At 37.6% G+C, this 16,772-nt stretch overlaps 4 protein-coding genes across 6 annotated transcripts; 2 read left to right on the forward strand and 2 right to left on the reverse strand.

The window, feature by feature from the left end:
• The first annotated feature begins 5,257 nt into the window (after nt 1–5,257).
• Nucleotides 5,258–8,547, forward strand: LOC140812210 (carotenoid cleavage dioxygenase 8 homolog B, chloroplastic). Its single transcript, XM_073170434.1, has 6 exons — nt 5,258–5,634; nt 6,030–6,773; nt 6,863–7,056; nt 7,684–7,873; nt 7,951–8,053; nt 8,180–8,547. The coding sequence occupies exons 1-6, from the start codon at nt 5,326–5,328 to the stop codon at nt 8,323–8,325; spliced, it is 1,686 nt and encodes a 561-aa protein (XP_073026535.1). The 5' UTR covers nt 5,258–5,325; the 3' UTR covers nt 8,326–8,547.
• A 759-nt stretch (nt 8,548–9,306) lies between these two features.
• Nucleotides 9,307–11,607, reverse strand: LOC140813144 (uncharacterized). 3 transcript variants are annotated; one of them, XM_073171596.1, is made up of 2 exons: nt 10,666–11,607; nt 9,307–9,669 (listed from the first exon to the last, which is right to left on the reverse strand). In XM_073171596.1, exon 1 carries the CDS (start codon nt 11,539–11,541, stop codon nt 10,687–10,689), a length of 855 nt encoding a protein of 284 aa, XP_073027697.1. In that variant the 5' UTR covers nt 11,542–11,607; the 3' UTR covers nt 9,307–9,669; nt 10,666–10,686. The 3 variants fall into 3 exon arrangements, with proteins under 3 accessions (XP_073027697.1, XP_073027698.1, XP_073027699.1); XM_073171597.1 differs by having other exon boundaries at nt 10,657–11,607; XM_073171598.1 differs by lacking the exon at nt 9,307–9,669 and adding an exon at nt 9,676–10,329.
• Nucleotides 11,608–12,040: 433 nt separating this feature from the next.
• On the forward strand, nt 12,041–13,998 carry LOC140812388 (uncharacterized). Its single transcript, XM_073170642.1, has 2 exons — nt 12,041–12,832; nt 12,915–13,998. The coding sequence occupies exons 1-2, from the start codon at nt 12,202–12,204 to the stop codon at nt 13,637–13,639; spliced, it is 1,356 nt and encodes a 451-aa protein (XP_073026743.1). The 5' UTR covers nt 12,041–12,201; the 3' UTR covers nt 13,640–13,998.
• Nucleotides 13,999–16,109: 2,111 nt separating this feature from the next.
• On the reverse strand, nt 16,110–16,664 carry LOC140812372 (uncharacterized). The gene has a single exon (XM_073170619.1). The coding sequence runs from the start codon at nt 16,662–16,664 to the stop codon at nt 16,110–16,112; it is 555 nt and encodes a 184-aa protein (XP_073026720.1).
• Nucleotides 16,665–16,772: the final 108 nt, after the last annotated feature.

Here is a 16,772-nt window from a genome sequence, read left to right on the forward strand (position 1 = left end):
TCGTGTATTGATAGCAATTGCGGCATTACATAATCTAGAAATACATCAAATGGATGTGAAAACGGCATTCCTCAATGGGGAACTTGAGGAAGAAATATATATGGAACAACCCGAAGGGTATATAGTTCTTGGACAAGAGAAAAAAGTGTGTAGACTCGTTAAGTCATTATATGGGCTTAAACAAGCGCCAAAACAATGGCATGAAAAATTTGACAAAACTATGTTGTCAAATGGCTTCAAAATTAACGAGTGTGATAAATGTATTTACATCAAAGGCACACCTGAAGCATATGTGATGGTATGCTTGTACGTCGATGATATGTTAATTGTGGGAAGCAATATCAATATCATCAAGAATACTAAGAAGATGTTAACAAAAAACTTCGATATGAAAGATATGGGAGAAGTAGATGTCATTTTGGGAATAAAAGTCACCAAAACATCGGAAGGACGTGTTTTGTCGCAATCTCACTATATTGAGAAAATATTGGAAAAATATAATGCGAATGATATGTCCTTGATCAAAACACCTGTAGATCCAAGTTTGCATCTTTCCAAAAATAAAGGTGAACCCATATCTCAATTAGAGTATTCGAAGATCATAGGCAGTCTGATGTATCTCATGAACTGCACTCGTCCAGATATTGCTTATGCTGTAAACAAACTCAGCAGATTTACAAGTAATCCTAGCAATGATCATTGGAAGGCATTAATAAGGGTACTTAAATATTTAAGATACACCTTAAACTATGGATTACAATATACGAGATATCCCGCGGTCCTAGAAGGTTATAGTGACGCAAATTGGATATCTGACACAAATGATTCAAAATCCACAAGTGGTTACGTATTTACCATTGGTGGTGGGGCTATATCATGGAAGTCTTCTAAGCAAACATGCATTGCTCGATCCACAATGGAATCAGAATTTATAGCTTTAGACAAAGCTGGAGAAGAAGCCGAGTGGCTTCGAAATTTCTTAGAAGAAATCCCTTGTTGGAATAAGCCAGTGTCCTCAATAATAATCCATTGTGATAGTCAATCAGCAATTGGAAGGGCACAAAACACTATATATAATGGTAAGTCTAGACACATCCGTCGTAGACATAATACCATACGACAATTGATCTCTAATGGCATTATCTCCATTGATTATGTAAAATCAAAAGAGAATCTAGCGGATCCACTTACAAAAGGTATACCGAGAGATCAAATGAATTGTCTATCAAGAGGAATGGGATTAAAACCCCAAAATTAAATCTTGTAGTGGATACCCAACCTAGTTGACTGGAGATCCCAAGATCTAGGTTCAAAAGGGACAACTAAATTACAAGATTGGTAGAAACACCTTGGAGAAAACTCCTACCTATTCCTATGATAAGTGGTGTTACCCACAAAGGGGTATGAGGCTAGGTTTTACCTTTAATGATTCCTAAGATATACTAATACGTATGTTGGAGTATAGTGGGATACTCTCCTAGGAGATCACCGGCGTAAGTGCGAAGTGTGGCCGCTTCAAATATGGAAAGCACTCGCGTAACCAAGCGGTGTCAATGGCCGAAATGGACCCAACAGTGAGAACATAATGAAATGTTAGAAATGTTATTGTGTGAATATAATTGTCTTGGTTTACACAAAACGGCGAATAGTTCAAGGCATCACGTCCACTAATTGCCAAGTAAATCCGATTATATCTTACTAAGGAAGGTTCAAAGCCAAAAGCTACCTATCCTAATGCAATAATATTTTGCTAGAACGCTATTTGTCGAGTCAGCATAGTCACATGCATTAATTTTCATTCATGTGGGGGATTGTTAGAAAAATGAGTTTTGTACTCATTTAGAATCGATAAAATAATTCGAACGAGCTACGTAGCGAACGGAAATATTTCTCGATTACCAATAAGGGTGAATGAGAAATTAATTGAGTTCAAATTTTATCGAATGAAAAGATTGAATCGAAAGGATTATATATATACATATATATTATTATAATATATAATATATTATTATATTATAATATATTATTATATTGTAATATTATATAATATATATATATATATATATATATAATTTATTTTATAAAAATAAAAAATTGGAATCACACGGCCATATTTGGCCGTGTGATTCAGTGAATGTGGCGCCTCTTTCAAGAGGCGCCTATTTGGTCTTGGCCGAATGGCCAAGATTGGTTTTGATTCAATGATATGAAGTGGTGCATCACTTAATGGAGGTTTTTCATTTTCTATAAATAGCACATCTCTTATTTGCATTCATTGCTCATTTTCTCTTCTTCTCCTTCTCTCTCAAGTTTAATTCTTTATGCGAATTTTAAGCACTAGCGCTTAAAGTTCAAACTTTCAAGATATAAAATCTTGAGTTTGAATTTTCTAAGCTTATACGCTTAATTCGAACTTTGGGATTAAATTTGAGAGTTGTCTTCTAGTTTTGAGTTTTTTAAGCATTTGCGCTTAAATCCAAGTTTTGCAAGATATAAACTCTTGGAATTGGATTTTTAAGTTTAACGCTTAGAATTCGAAATTAGAAAGTTTGCATACCATCTTGATAGCGTTCTAAACATCTCAAGTTCGTGTGGCTTTGAAATTTGTAGTGCTACTATTTTAAAGCCGTAGTCGTTGTATCTTGGGAAACGAATTGCCAACAACCGTAAGCATCGGGGCGGGGCAATATCGTTTTAAGGAAAAAGAGTCAAACTCTTGCCTCGACTATTTTTCTACTAGCCATTTGGTTCACCCATTTCTATCCCGAGATTTCCCAAATCAAAAGAATATCATACCAACAGAGACAACTTTATTTCTTTATACTCTTAACACCGCATATTGCACATACTTGGATGCTAATGAGTTAAACTATTAGTTCCATGAGTTTTGGGATATGTCTGTCCATCTGTTAGTGTTGTCTCATAATCTTAAAGATCAGTTTTACTTTTCTTATACCGGCGATCATGTCCCCCAATTTCCCTGAAAAAAAAATAATGTTTAAGCTGGAGCTGTTTTGGAACTTGACATGGAAGTTGAATGTGCGAATCTTAATCAACCTTTAGGCAATAATATGTTCAAGAAATATTTAACATACAATAAATAAATAAAAATACAATATCTCATAAAATGACATCCGAGGCATGGAAGCTGGGATTTTTTTTTTCTCTCAAAAATTTTAAATATAGTTTTAAAATAATAATATTTACTTCATGTACGCAAAAACTCAAGTTTGATTAAACAAAATTTTAAGACAAAGGGTATATTCTACAAGTTGATGCCCGCATCAGCAGGGCAAATCTTCAACAGGGCGAATATTTTAAAATATATTATTTTTTCTATTACTTTTAAACTTTTATTTTAAATTCCTTTTGAAATAACAAAATTTCCCGGGATAAAATGTTATTTACACTCTATTTAGGCTACAAATGTTATTTACACTCTATTATTATATTTATACTTACTTTATCATATTATTAAAGTGGAGTGGTCTACTGCAACTAACTTTGATGTCATTGATTAATTTTATAGTACTAAAAATAGAATTCTCAAATTACAAAAATTAATTTATTTTTTACTACTTCATAAGATATATCTGTTTGCACAAATTATAAACTAAGAATTTGGTTGATGAACATAGAGAAAATTGTAAAAAAGATCTATGAACATCATCAAATTTAATTATGTTTTTATTAATTTGAACCACATTTTTACAAGAAAACTATAATGTTGTGGTGAAAAACCAAAGGAATTCAACTATTGGAAATGAACGAACAACTAATTAAGAAAATTTGCAGAAACTTTGTTGAAGCTTTTGGATGAATTTTGTTCTTCTCTTCTAATAATTGCTGCTGTTTTTTTTTTTCAAATCCTCCGAGCAGTTTCAACCACCTTCCACGATCATCAATCATGGATCGTGAGTCAACTTCCTTGAACACCGGTGCTTTAAACCAACCAACTCTTCAAACTTCGTGGACTCTAACTCAATGACCTTTCAATTTTATCCAAGCTTGAAGAATTGGGTCCAACAATATCATAAAAATATATAATAGTAAAATTGTAATTTTCACATAAAAGTAACATATCTCACCAACTTTGCAAAATCTTTAAACTACTTATAATACAACTCCTGCATAAAAAAAATATTATAATAAACCATGAATTTGTACGAAATATCATATTTTCCTCAATTGTCATTGCACAATATACTTGAAATATTTTTAAAAATTTGAATTGTAAAGAAATATAACTGAAAAAGGTAACCTAAAGTCATACAAAGTGTCAACCTTGATAGGGAAAAATACCCATTGTGATTAAAGGATCCATTTTTTAGGAAGGTGCCATTTTTTTTATATTTTTTTATTTTTTGGATCTCACGTTTAATTTAATTTTATTAAATTGCCCACTCAGCAGGATTAATATTAGTCTGTCTTCTAGTATCATGGAATTCCACCAATCCAGATTCCACCACGCATCCTTCTACTCTAAGTTTTGAATCATAAATATCTAAACCTATACTAAAATAAAAAGTTTTAATTTAATTTAATTTAATTTAATTTTTATTTATATTTATAAGATTATGTACATAAATATTTACATGTATATGTTTTCATGTTACACAAAAAAATAACTCTATCACTAAATTAGCCTATGATTTTGGTTGGAATGGTCAGTCTCTTAAACCAAAATATTTAATTATTTGTCACATTTGAGTACGAAAAAGACTTCCAAATTTTAGTTAATCAGGGTAATTTATTAGGAAAAACAACTTTTTGTCCATTTACTTACCTCGTGGAATAGGTATCTTGTGAGACGGTCTCACAGATCTTTATCTGTGAGACAGGTCAATCCTACCGATATTCACAATAAAAGTGATACTCTTAGCATAAAAATAATATTTTTTCATGGATGACCCAAATGAGAGATCTGTCTCACAAAATACGACCCGTGAGACTGTCTCACATAAGTTTTTGTCTGCCTTGTGTTAGGGTTTTGCAAGCGTTTAAATTTTGTTTTTGTTTTACAATAGCTATGCTTCTCTCTTTTTTTTTTTTGGCTTTTAGGCAAATTTTCACGAAGTGCTGACATGATATTTAGAATTATTTATGTTGTATCGACAATTGCAGACTCATCCGACGTTTCGATCAAAATAGGCAAAAATGGAAAAGGAAACAATTTATTTTCCCATTTTATTATAACTCGAATTGGCTATATTGTAAAAATCTAGCCCACCACCTATATATATATGTGATTCGAACCTCCATCGTTCCTCACAAGAAAAAAGAGATTCTTTCACGCACAGCACCTCCTTTCAACTCCTAAAATCAATGGCTTCCCTTGTAATATCTACCATCAATTCGCATTATTATTCGACAAAAAATCAGGTTTCGAACAAATCCTATCTGATAAACGATGAATCCACTTTCAAGAAAACAGTTGCAGTTTCTGAGAAAACGATGAAATTAGTTAAACATCGGAGCTTAACTGTTACGAATGTCGCGACAAAACCTCCGGCAGTCGCCCCTTCGACGGAGAAAGTTTGGGGAAATGATCAGAAGCTTGTTGCATGGAGAAGCGTACAGCAGGAGAGATGGGAAGGAGAGCTTGACGTTCAAGGAGAAATCCCGTTATGGCTGGTAATTAAAAGGAAATAATATATAAATTTCTTTAAAAATTAAGTTTTAATGCGTATTTAATCTCTCTTGTTTCGAAGCACCAGTTATCTATTGCTATTTATTTCATTTAAAATTTAAAATTTTATGTATAAGTATAGATAATATATATTTCTTTATATTTTTTAAGCAAAAAATGAAAAAAAAAAAAGATAACTTAATTTGTAATAATAATATACGTGATCAATCTCTTTAAAGAACAAGGGTAGGCGAAGATTACATGGGATGGCTGATTCCAATTTAATTTATTTTATGCATGTAAAGCCAAATCTATAACTAATAGTAGAACAATATTTTATATCGCAATGATTAAATTAATTAATTGTTATTATAACAATTATTATGTTTGATCCATGCAGAGTGGAACATACCTAAGGAACGGCCCCGGGCTATGGCACATCGGAGACTACGACTTCCGCCACCTCTTCGACGGCTATGCTACCCTCGTCCGCCTCCATTTCGAAAACGGCCGTCTCATCATGGGCCACCGCCAGATCGAGTCGGACGCCTACAAAGCCGCCAAAAAAAGCAACAAACTCTGCTACCGCGAATTCTCCGAAGTCCCGAAATCGGACAACTTCTTATCCTACATAGGGGACCTCGCAAAACTCTTCTCTGGCGCTTCTTTGACTGATAACGCCAACACCGGCGTCGTGAAACTCGGAGATGGGCGGGTCGTTTGCCTGACAGAAACCATTAAAGGGTCCATCGTCATTGATCCAGATTCATTGGATACAATCGGGAAATTTGAATACAGTGACAATTTGGGGGGGTTGATTCATTCGGCACATCCCATTGTTACAGATACCGAATTCTTGACGCTGTTGCCTGACTTGATAAATCCCGGGTACTTGGTGGTGAGGATGGATCGGGGTACAAACGAAAGGCGGGTTATCGGTCGGGTCAGCTGTCGGGGCGGGCCAGCACCTGGTTGGGTTCATTCTTTCCCCGTCACCGAGCATTACGTGGTGGTGCCAGAGATGCCGCTGAGGTATTGTGCGCAGAATTTGCTTAAGGCGGAGCCAGCGCCACTCTTCAAGTTCGAGTGGCATCCCAAGTCCAAAGCTTACATGCATGTTATGTGCAAGGCTAGTGCCAAGATTGTGAGTACCTTTCGTCTTTTAATTATATAAAAGAAATTAATAAATTTTTACACATTTTGATAGAATTTAATGAATAATTTGAAATGAAGGTGGCAAGTGTAGAAGTTCCACTGTTCGTGACATTCCATTTCATAAACGCATACGAAGAGAAAGACGAAGAAGGGAGAGTGACGGCCGTCATCGCCGATTGCTGCGAACACAACGCCGATGCGACCATCTTGCAGAAGCTCGTCCTACAAAATCTCCGATCCTTTTCCGGCCAAGATGTCCTACCTGACGCAAGGTAATATTTAAATGAACGTTATATATATTTCCCAAGAACGTGTGCATATATATTTTTAATTGGTAACTTAAGTTGGATTGACTTCTTGGATTTCGATCATCTAGCTAATTAGTCAAAGTTAGGCTTCAGTACAATTACTTGGTATTTTTTTCAAGTTATGTTACATAATATATATTATAAAATTGGAAAGTAATAATACAAAATTGCTTACATATATATAAAATAAAATAGAATGGGGTAAATGGCCGGCATAGATTCGTCCCGTTAATTAATAAGTTAATGGACTAATAATGAAAAAATTGATTAAAGAGGCCACCACTTTCGATGCAAAATATCAACGGTGAAAGCGACGGGGGCTATTGGATTTGCTGACCCCATACGTAATCTCCCTGCATGCATGGGGTACTTTACTATTATGTAATGCAAGTGATTAAGAAGACGTTACGTGTACGTATTTAATTCGATAACTTAATCGAAATTATAAAAATTACAAATTTTTTTTAATCTAATATTTCTTCGTTCTTGATGTCTATTTGCTTTTACACTATTATAATATTCAAAAATAAGAATTTCAAAAAATATAAAGTAACATGATATTGATTAATATAAATTAATTGGTTTGAATAGGGTTGGAAGATTCAGAATTCCGATGGATGGAAGCCCATATGGAAGTCTAGAGGCAGCTTTAGAACCAAATGAACATGGGAAAGGAATGGATATGTGCAGTATAAATCCTAATTATTTGGGCAAGAAATATAGATATGCATATGCTTGTGGTGCTCAAAGACCTTGCAACTTCCCCAACACTCTTACAAAGGTCAGGTTTTTTATTTCACAATGGCATGCTACAGATTATATTTCCTCTGGATATTAGCTCATTTTTGCGATATTCAGATTGACTTGGTGGAGAAGAAGGCAAAGAACTGGCTCGACGAGGGTTCCATACCCTCTGAACCTTTCTTTGTAGCACGGCCCGGCGCGACAGAGGAAGATGATGGTGAGACAAATCCTGTTTTGTGCATTCTTCGTGTTTTTGACACATTCATTCGAGTATATGAATATATCTTGAAATAACATTCGGCCGAATTCTTATGACAAAAACTGTTAAACGTGTCCCGAATAGGAGTCGTCATCTCAATGATCAGCGACAAAAACGGGGAAGGATATGCTTTACTACTCGATGGATCAACATTTGAAGAAATCGCCCGAGCAAAATTCCCGTACGGTCTTCCATATGGACTGCATGGATGTTGGGTTCCGAAGACATGAGAATGAACTTGGAAAAATACTCGTGGCATATTATGCTTATTGTGTCTCGTTCATCCATGTGTTTGTAGTTCGAATCACAGTTTATTAAATTTTACCACGTTGATCGATATGTACGTAAGTTCCATATGTAAGTCGTTCCAAACATCGGTGCCGTCATCATAAATACTAAGATGTAAGAAGGGTCAAACGCAATGCAGTATAGGCACCAGGCAGCAATTGTTCCATATCTTCTCCTAGGAATATTTTGTTGTACGTAAATTTCATGTTTACGATAGCAATCTTCCTCTCCCCCCCCACCTCCCCCCCACCCCCCCTTTTCCATGTCTGTGATAAAGATTTCATCGATGAGATAGAGATAAACGAAATACAGGAAAACAGAGAGATTTGTTGTTAATATGCGCAAGGGTTTTAATGACTAGTAAAGCACAATAATCAAAATATGATTCTCGAGTCATACTACATACATTTTAAAAGATCTAATTAGCAACGTTATAATACTTATAACATCAATCACTGGATCCTACAAATACCACTTCTGTTCCGGGGCATTCAAGAAGTAAAATGTATGAAACGAATGCGGGGACCTATAAAAGAAGGATACAACTTGAGGGGCATAGCAGGGAGTCCCAAGTGTTTGTTTTGGCAGCCATGTAGCACTTGGTCAATTGGGGTCTAGAAATATTTTGCAACAAGAAACCTTTCTTCCCATATATACAAATTCTACGACAAATACAGATCATTAAAATTAAAACACTAATAGGATATATAGAGCAACTGGAATATTATGAATCTTAGGACAGATTAATCACAAGGTGGACATAATTTTGCATGTCCAAACATTTGTTTGAGTATATGAATACCTACTTGTGGATGGAACTTCTACGTATGCATCTACTTATACAGGAAACGACAATTTGTCTCCTACAATGTCCTGGTAAGGCAACACATTAGCTGCATTATCAAATAGACTAATTTCATCCGTAAGAAAAAACCATAACATATCACCTGTAAATAGCGTGAGAACATGTGGTCAGTGATGGAAGGTAAATTTTAGGTATCTGCACCCATCATCCATGTAAACAAACAGTATCACAGTTCAAATCCAGCAGAAGGAAATCTATTTTGATTGTTATACTGTGAAAGTCCGCATCAGAGGAGACCCATACTTCAAAAAACAAATAATCTCATTAGTACAAATTACAAACCATAACAGGTCCAAACTACCCATGGTAATGCTTCGCCTGAAAATCTTTACGGAACTCGAACCACCAAACTCAAGAAAGCCTCTGGGAGAATATGAGATCAACCTTTCAGATGTCCATGATGCGGTCGATCAGAATGAACCTAATATACAAGCCATCCAATAAAATCACAGCAAAACTGAAACTGCTGACATCGGTGCTAGATTAAAAGGAAGTGACACAATAAAGCAGCTTGATGCATTTACATCAGAACGACGACATCAATTCATACCAGCACATATACTTGTGTTTACACTACAACAATGACGGATGCAGCTATGGGACGATGCAGGTTCATACATAATAACACAGATGATCTTGAACAAAAAAATGATAATAATAGATCAAATCAACCATTGAAAAATAACAATATATCTTGATACTTCTAGGAATGCACTTTTTTTAATTATTGATATTTCATATTTTTCTTAGTATGTGGGAGAAGGGTAGGTGTAGCTAATGGGAAATCATGGAAACCGGGAGAAGACTAGAGAATTGATATGTGATAGATGAAAAAAATTTGAATAAATTTGTATCGTGGAAAGCTCAAGGAGACACATTATCATCTCTTAATAAAGAGCACAATTTTTCTCAAGGAGACTAAAATTCAATCACCATCTTCAACCAACTTTTGAGCAGCGCTGAACACATTAATTACTGGAAAATGGAACTCTTGAAATTTCTTTCATTTCCAGGGTTAATACTTTCCCCACGTCTGGATTTGAGGAATACATTGTCATTTTCACTGCGCCTGAGTCCGGCTCTGGTAATGAGTCCAACGACAAATGACTTGTCAAACTAGAAATACAATACTAAAGCAAGTAAATGAAGGCACCGGATTCTGTGTTAAATTTATACGGTAAGAGGTGAAAAGAACGACCAAATTTCATTTCATAGTTTGACGATGTTAATGGAGACATAGGTTGCAGCTTTGTGATAGATAGCTGATTTCATATGTAGCCCAAATGAAGCAATTTTATAAAACCGACCCAAAGTCAAATTGCCCCCCAATTCAAACATTAAACAAACAAGTAACACGATTTCAAGAACAATCAATTTGGACGCAGCATTCTCAAGACATTTGGAAAACTTCACTCACCCGAGGAAATCACAACTGCCATCACTGCTGCTGATTCTGTGGCGGGGCATTTGGGGGAGGGGGCATTCCATGCCTCGGGGGACCAAACATAGGAACCTGCCCACCCGGAGGAGGTGGCATTCCAGGTCTTGGAGGCTGCTGCCCAGAAGGCGGAGCTCCAGGCATCCCAGGTCTTGGTGGTCCCTGCAGTGGCGGAGGGCCCCTCATCATCTGAGGGAGCGGCATCATTGGAGGCCTCTGTCCAAACTGTGGAGGTGGAGCAAACTGGCCTGGTGCTCCACCAGGCCTGAATTGCGGAGGAGGTGGCATAGGTGCCCCCGGCATCCCTGGCATCCCCGGCCTCAGAGGAAACCCGCCTGGGGGAGGCACAGTAGGGGGGCGCACCACCGGAGGCTGTGGTGGGTAAGACATCGGCGGCATAGAAATCTGCGGCGGGCGTGAAATCTGGGGTTGCATCATCCCGGGAGCTGGTCCACCAACGCCCCTAACGGGCCCAGCAAGTCCGGGCTGAGCTTGCATCAACGGTCCCGTAGAAACACCTCTGCCAGCAGCACGCCCAATTCCAGGGCCAGAAACAGCATTAGGCGCGTTTGACTTAACGCGAGACTCGTCGGGTGGCGGAGGGCCCTCGACTTGAAGTGCAATGACTTCTTCACCACGGAGAAGCACGAGGCCAAGCGTACGACGGTCTTCGCGCTCTTCCTTGGATCCCTTAGTCGGGGGAAGTTTACGAAACTCTTCGCAATCACCAAGAACGAGATTCATGTGCCGATCAAACGCCATAAATTTCCCCACCAGCTGACGGCCGTCTTGTATCGTGACGCGCATGCGATAATTTATGTATTGAAGCATTTTTGAACTCTTGGACATCGACATTGCAGCAGCTCTGCTAGTCACTGAGAAACGAGGTTTTGGGCTAGTAGAATCGCTCTGCTTGAGTTCTTGAATAGTCATTTTTTACTCTAACTAATAAATAATGTATTTATTGTCATTATTCTTAATTTCTTTGTACAAATATTTTTAACGAATTAAAATTTCGTAATTTGCAGTCTTAAACCAAAAACCCAAATATGGTTTCAGAACAATAATTACCTGAATCATTTTTATATTTAAAGAAACATGATAATCTAATTAATTATGTTAAAAATTCGACTCATTGGGAAAAAAAATTATATCTTGCATAAGTTAGACCTGTTTGCTTTTGATATACGTGAATCATTGGAGTTGCATGCATAAGTTAGACTTGTTTGCTTTTGATTACAATGCACTTAAAGTTGTTCTTTTTCTTAAAAAGAAGACTAGATAAAATTATATTAAATGAAACTCTAATGGAGTCTGGGTGTCCATAATTATACAGCTAATTAATTCATGGTTGAAGCAAAGAGGGTTGACTTCGGCATTTTTAAGGAAAGCCAATGTGAAACCTCACAATGAATCAGCTAGATTCATGCTTACGTGACTTTAACATTCAAAGCCACAACTCTATAAAAACTGACTATGTATAACAAATGTTGAGCAAAGAGATCATTCAAGTTCATGGCGCGATTGTTTCTACTTGCCCTCGTATTTTCGGTGATCGTCATAGAGGGGGCGCCGGCTCCCAATAACAAGAAGGTCAAGTGTAAGGAGAACAAGTTATACCCGCAATGTGCACGAAGGGAAGATCTTTTCTGTCCCGATTCGTGTCCACGAGACTGCGCAGTCGAGTGCCGTTCATGCCAACCAGTTTGTCTCCCGCCGCCGCCGCCCAAGCCTAGTAAGGTCAAGTGTGTGGACGGGCCCAAAAAATGCAAGAACTTGTTGTGCCCAGCTTCTTGTCCTGAGACTTGTGTGGCTAACTGTGCTGCCTGCCAAGCAGTTTGCCCACCTCCGCCACCACCACCAGTTGTGACTCCTAGCCCACCACCACCGGTAACCACACCAATCTCATCACCACCACCACCACCAGTTGTGACTAGTAGCTCACCTCCACCACCGCCGGTAATTTCCACCCCATTGCCACCTACTCCCAACATCCCACCACCACCAGACAGCTCGGAGGCTGCAGGTGGGAAGAGGGTCCGTTGCAAAAGCAAGTTATTCCCAGACTGCAAAGAAGAACACCGTTGTCCAGCCGCGTGTCCTGATCGTTGTGAGGTTAATTGTGTCACTTGCAGCCCCGTGTGCGGTGAGTTTAAAGAATACAAATACCAAATGGTTCAACTTCTCAGAAGTATGATAACCTTTTTTCTTTCTTTTCTTCTAAACAGAGTGCAATATGCCTGGAGCCGTGTGTCAAGACCCAAGATTCATCGGTGCCGATGGATTAACGTTCTACTTCCATGGAAAAAAGGACAAAGACTTCTGCCTAGTTTCGGACACCAACCTACACATCAACGCACATTTCATCGGCAGAAGAAACATCAAAATGGGAAGGGACTTCACATGGGTCCAGTCCCTCGGAATTCTATTCGAAAACCATCGAATCTACGTAGGGGCCAAAAAGACAGCGACATGGGACAACACTAAAGACCGGTTAGATCTCTCATTCGATGGGCAACCCGTTTATATAACCGAAGGAGAGGGCGTGAAGTGGCAACCAAACTCAGCACCTGGCATCAGAATCACACGAACCCGGATCACAAATGCAGCTGTAATCGAAGTTGAAGGCAACTTCCGGATCAAAGCCACAGTCGTGCCTATCACGAAGCAAGAATCACAGATTCACAAATACAACATCACAGACGACGATTGCTTTGCTCATCTGGACCTGGGATTCAAATTTTACTCCTTGAGCGGGGACGTGACGGGAGTTTTGGGCCAAACATACGCAAGCAACTATGTAAGCAGAGTTAAGATGGGAATCGACATGCCGGTTTTGGGCGGAGACAGGGAATTTGGCTGTTCGAGTGTGTTCTCCACGGACTGTGCTGCTGCAAGATTCAAATATGGGACACAAGAAAGTCATTGGAAAGATTATAAGTCTGCAAAATAGAATTGTCCCAGAAATTTGTTGATCAAGTATTATGTGAAATTATACTGACTGATACAAGTACGTGTCTGATTTGATCATAAAATAATTAAGCTTCAATCAAATCTAAATTATTCAAATAGTGAAAGTCAAGTTCCCGAGTTAAACAAATAGATGCAAATCACTCCAAGAAATATTAGGCTACAGTTACCTTCGTCCATTTCAAATTTTCCAGAATTACACAAATGGGATTAAAATGATTAAATGAAGGAATGACAAATTGCAAGTTGTTGGACCAAACCAAAGATAATGGGATTAAATAATATTTCGATTTCTTAATAGAAAAAATACGACTAATCCAACGTTATAGTCTGAAATTCATATTCTAGACATTCGTATAAGTGCTAAGGAACTGTTATTAAAACTATACCTATAAGAAAAAAACATACAACCTCGAGAAATGAACAGCTTGTTACATGAAGAACACTTTCACGCTTGGTATGAGGAACACACAATTTAGTGAGAGCGTCAATTCTGATACCAAGAGTTGTATGAAACCCGACTTAGATATAACACAATTTTCTAAACTCTTCAAATGTGAGGTATTCATTGGGATTTATTCGGTGAAAGAGCAGAACTTGGTCCAAAGATTGTTCAGCAGACTGCAGATGTGGTGGTCAAGATCCAAGACAGGATGAAGACCGCACAGAGTAAAGAGCTATGCTGATAGAGAAGGAGAGATCTAGAATTTGCCGTGGAAGATCATGTTTTTGTAACGATAGCAACTATGAAGGGTGTTATGAGATTTGGGAAAAGAGGCAAGCTGAGTCCGAGGTTTATTGGACCGTTTGAGATTCTTGACAGAGTTTAGACACTAGCTTATCGTGTTGTCCTTCCACCGAATCTGGTCGGAGTACACAATGTGTTCCATGTCTCGATGTTGAGGAAGTACTTAGCTAATCCTTCGAATGTTCTGAGCTACGGGCCGTTGTAGATTGACTCCAGATCTGTCATATAAGGAAAGACCCACACAAATCCTAGACAGACAAGAGCGGAGACTTCGGAACAAAGTGATCAAGTTGAGCTGAGGTGTCATGTGTGAATTTGAGACGCGCCAAAAATTACCAAGAGTAAAGCTTGAAAGTTCTCCCAATTTTACGTTGGACTTTTTGAGATTTATAGCCCCACTATCTTTAATATATTTCATAGAGTTTGAGTTGGTCGCAACTGTTTATATGAAACATAGAAATTAAACTCAACCATCGTTTCAATAAGTTGTTGGGTCAATTGATAATGACGAAGAATGGAGAATGACATTTAATTTCAAGAAGAAAATGATTTCATGTAGCCGTTGGAAATTTGAGATTATTGGACTATTGTGTTGTGAAAGTGTGTGATGTGATGGACCAAAAAAAAATTTTCAGAGTATTTGAAAAAAACAAAGAGTGGAGTGGTACAAGATCATATGGGAAATGAAGTCGAGGAAAATCCTAAGCTAAAGAGTATAGAACAGTATAGGAGGCTTTGTATGATACTCATAAACTAGCAACCGAAGCATCCGTCTGCCCATCAACGTTCTATTCTTATTGATTGCAAGAAGTGTAGTTATTGGGAGAGATATTATTGAGTGCAATAATTGTCCATGTTGAGTAAACCAATTGAAATGTGTGTGCGATGATGTACAATATAAAAGATTTAAATTATACCGTTGTCACCGGCTATAATTTTTGGTAAAATGAAAGTCTCTTCTATATTATAAGTGTGAATGAAAAGTAGCCTTTTCTAATTCATATTACATGTTAAATAATATTAAGTTTAATTAATCATGGTCTAAATCTACACACATGGATTGCTACAAGGAAAAGATAGGAAGCAAATATTGAAAATAATAATAATAGAGAAACAAAAGAAAAAATTAAGTCTTCTCACTCAACAGCACACATGCTATCTCTCTCTCTTGACCCAACACCAAGAAGATAAAAATAGCAAGAGAAAAAAAAAAAAAAGTCATCAAAAAACACATTGGAGGATGAAAGTTGGTTGTGTGAAAGTATCTTGGCCCAAAATTGGCAGAGTTTTGGTACGAGAATAATGACAAAATGGTTTCTAGTTTCTAATTCTACCAATACATAGCATATCATAATAAAAAAATTTGATTCGAAATATGTAAAGATTGGAACTTGGACAACTAATTGGTTGGATAAATAACATGAGAGTTGCATATATAGACTTGGACAATCCTTCTCATTAAACTAGCTTTTTGAGATTGAGTTAGGTCCAAGTTCCAACCTTAATAAAATCCAGATCAGATAAGCCTGAGATCTCAATTCCATCATGAAATAACATATAAACCAGAAGTTGGTGAAAGGCCTGTGTAAATGAATAAAGAAAAGATATATCTAGAGATTTAGCACTATCATACAACTACAGATAGTAGTAGCATATCCTGTTAATAATCTACACAAAATCAGTAATCTAAAGATAATGTTAAATGTTAGTTTCCATTGTAATAATCCGGAATACAACTGGAGCTCCTAGTGATGCCACTTTTGTTCTGTGATGTAGAACTCTTGTCCCTAGGGCCAAGAGATTTGGCCCTGTTCTTCTTGAACATCTCTCTCATGGCTTCAGCTTGGCAAAGCACAGGGTATGCCCTGCCGAGTCGATTGAACCTTGCACAAGTGTAGACATGGGCACGCAAAGCCTCCTCTAGTTTCCCGCCATTCTTTTCCATCTCTTCTTTCACAGCCTCTGAGCAAAGCCCACAAACCATGATCCCGGAGAACTTTTCACGCACCCTTTTCACGTACTCGGGAGTGCACTCCTCGCACATACCGCAGCCCTCGCACTTGGCATCCTCTACCTCCGATATGGATGATAGGTTGTCCTTGCTTGTGTTTGAGTTTAAGGTTTCTTGGTTTATGAGTTCGAATGAAATGTCCGACAAAGTTCGACGTAAGGTTTCCATCGAGAAGCTGGAGGATTTTTGAGTAACCACGTTGTTTGTTGTGAAGTTTTCACCAAATGTGATATCCCTATGAGGGGCCATTATGAGATTGTTTGAATGTGGAGATGGTGCTCTTAATTTATAGGGATTAGAGTGTGTGGACAATAGGAGTTTGGACTCAATTATTTTGTTTGTTTTAGTCATAAATTA

This window comes from Primulina eburnea, chromosome 14 (assembly GCF_022965805.1).
Source record: "Primulina eburnea isolate SZY01 chromosome 14, ASM2296580v1, whole genome shotgun sequence".
NCBI classification, from domain to species: Eukaryota; Viridiplantae; Streptophyta; class Magnoliopsida; order Lamiales; family Gesneriaceae; genus Primulina; species Primulina eburnea.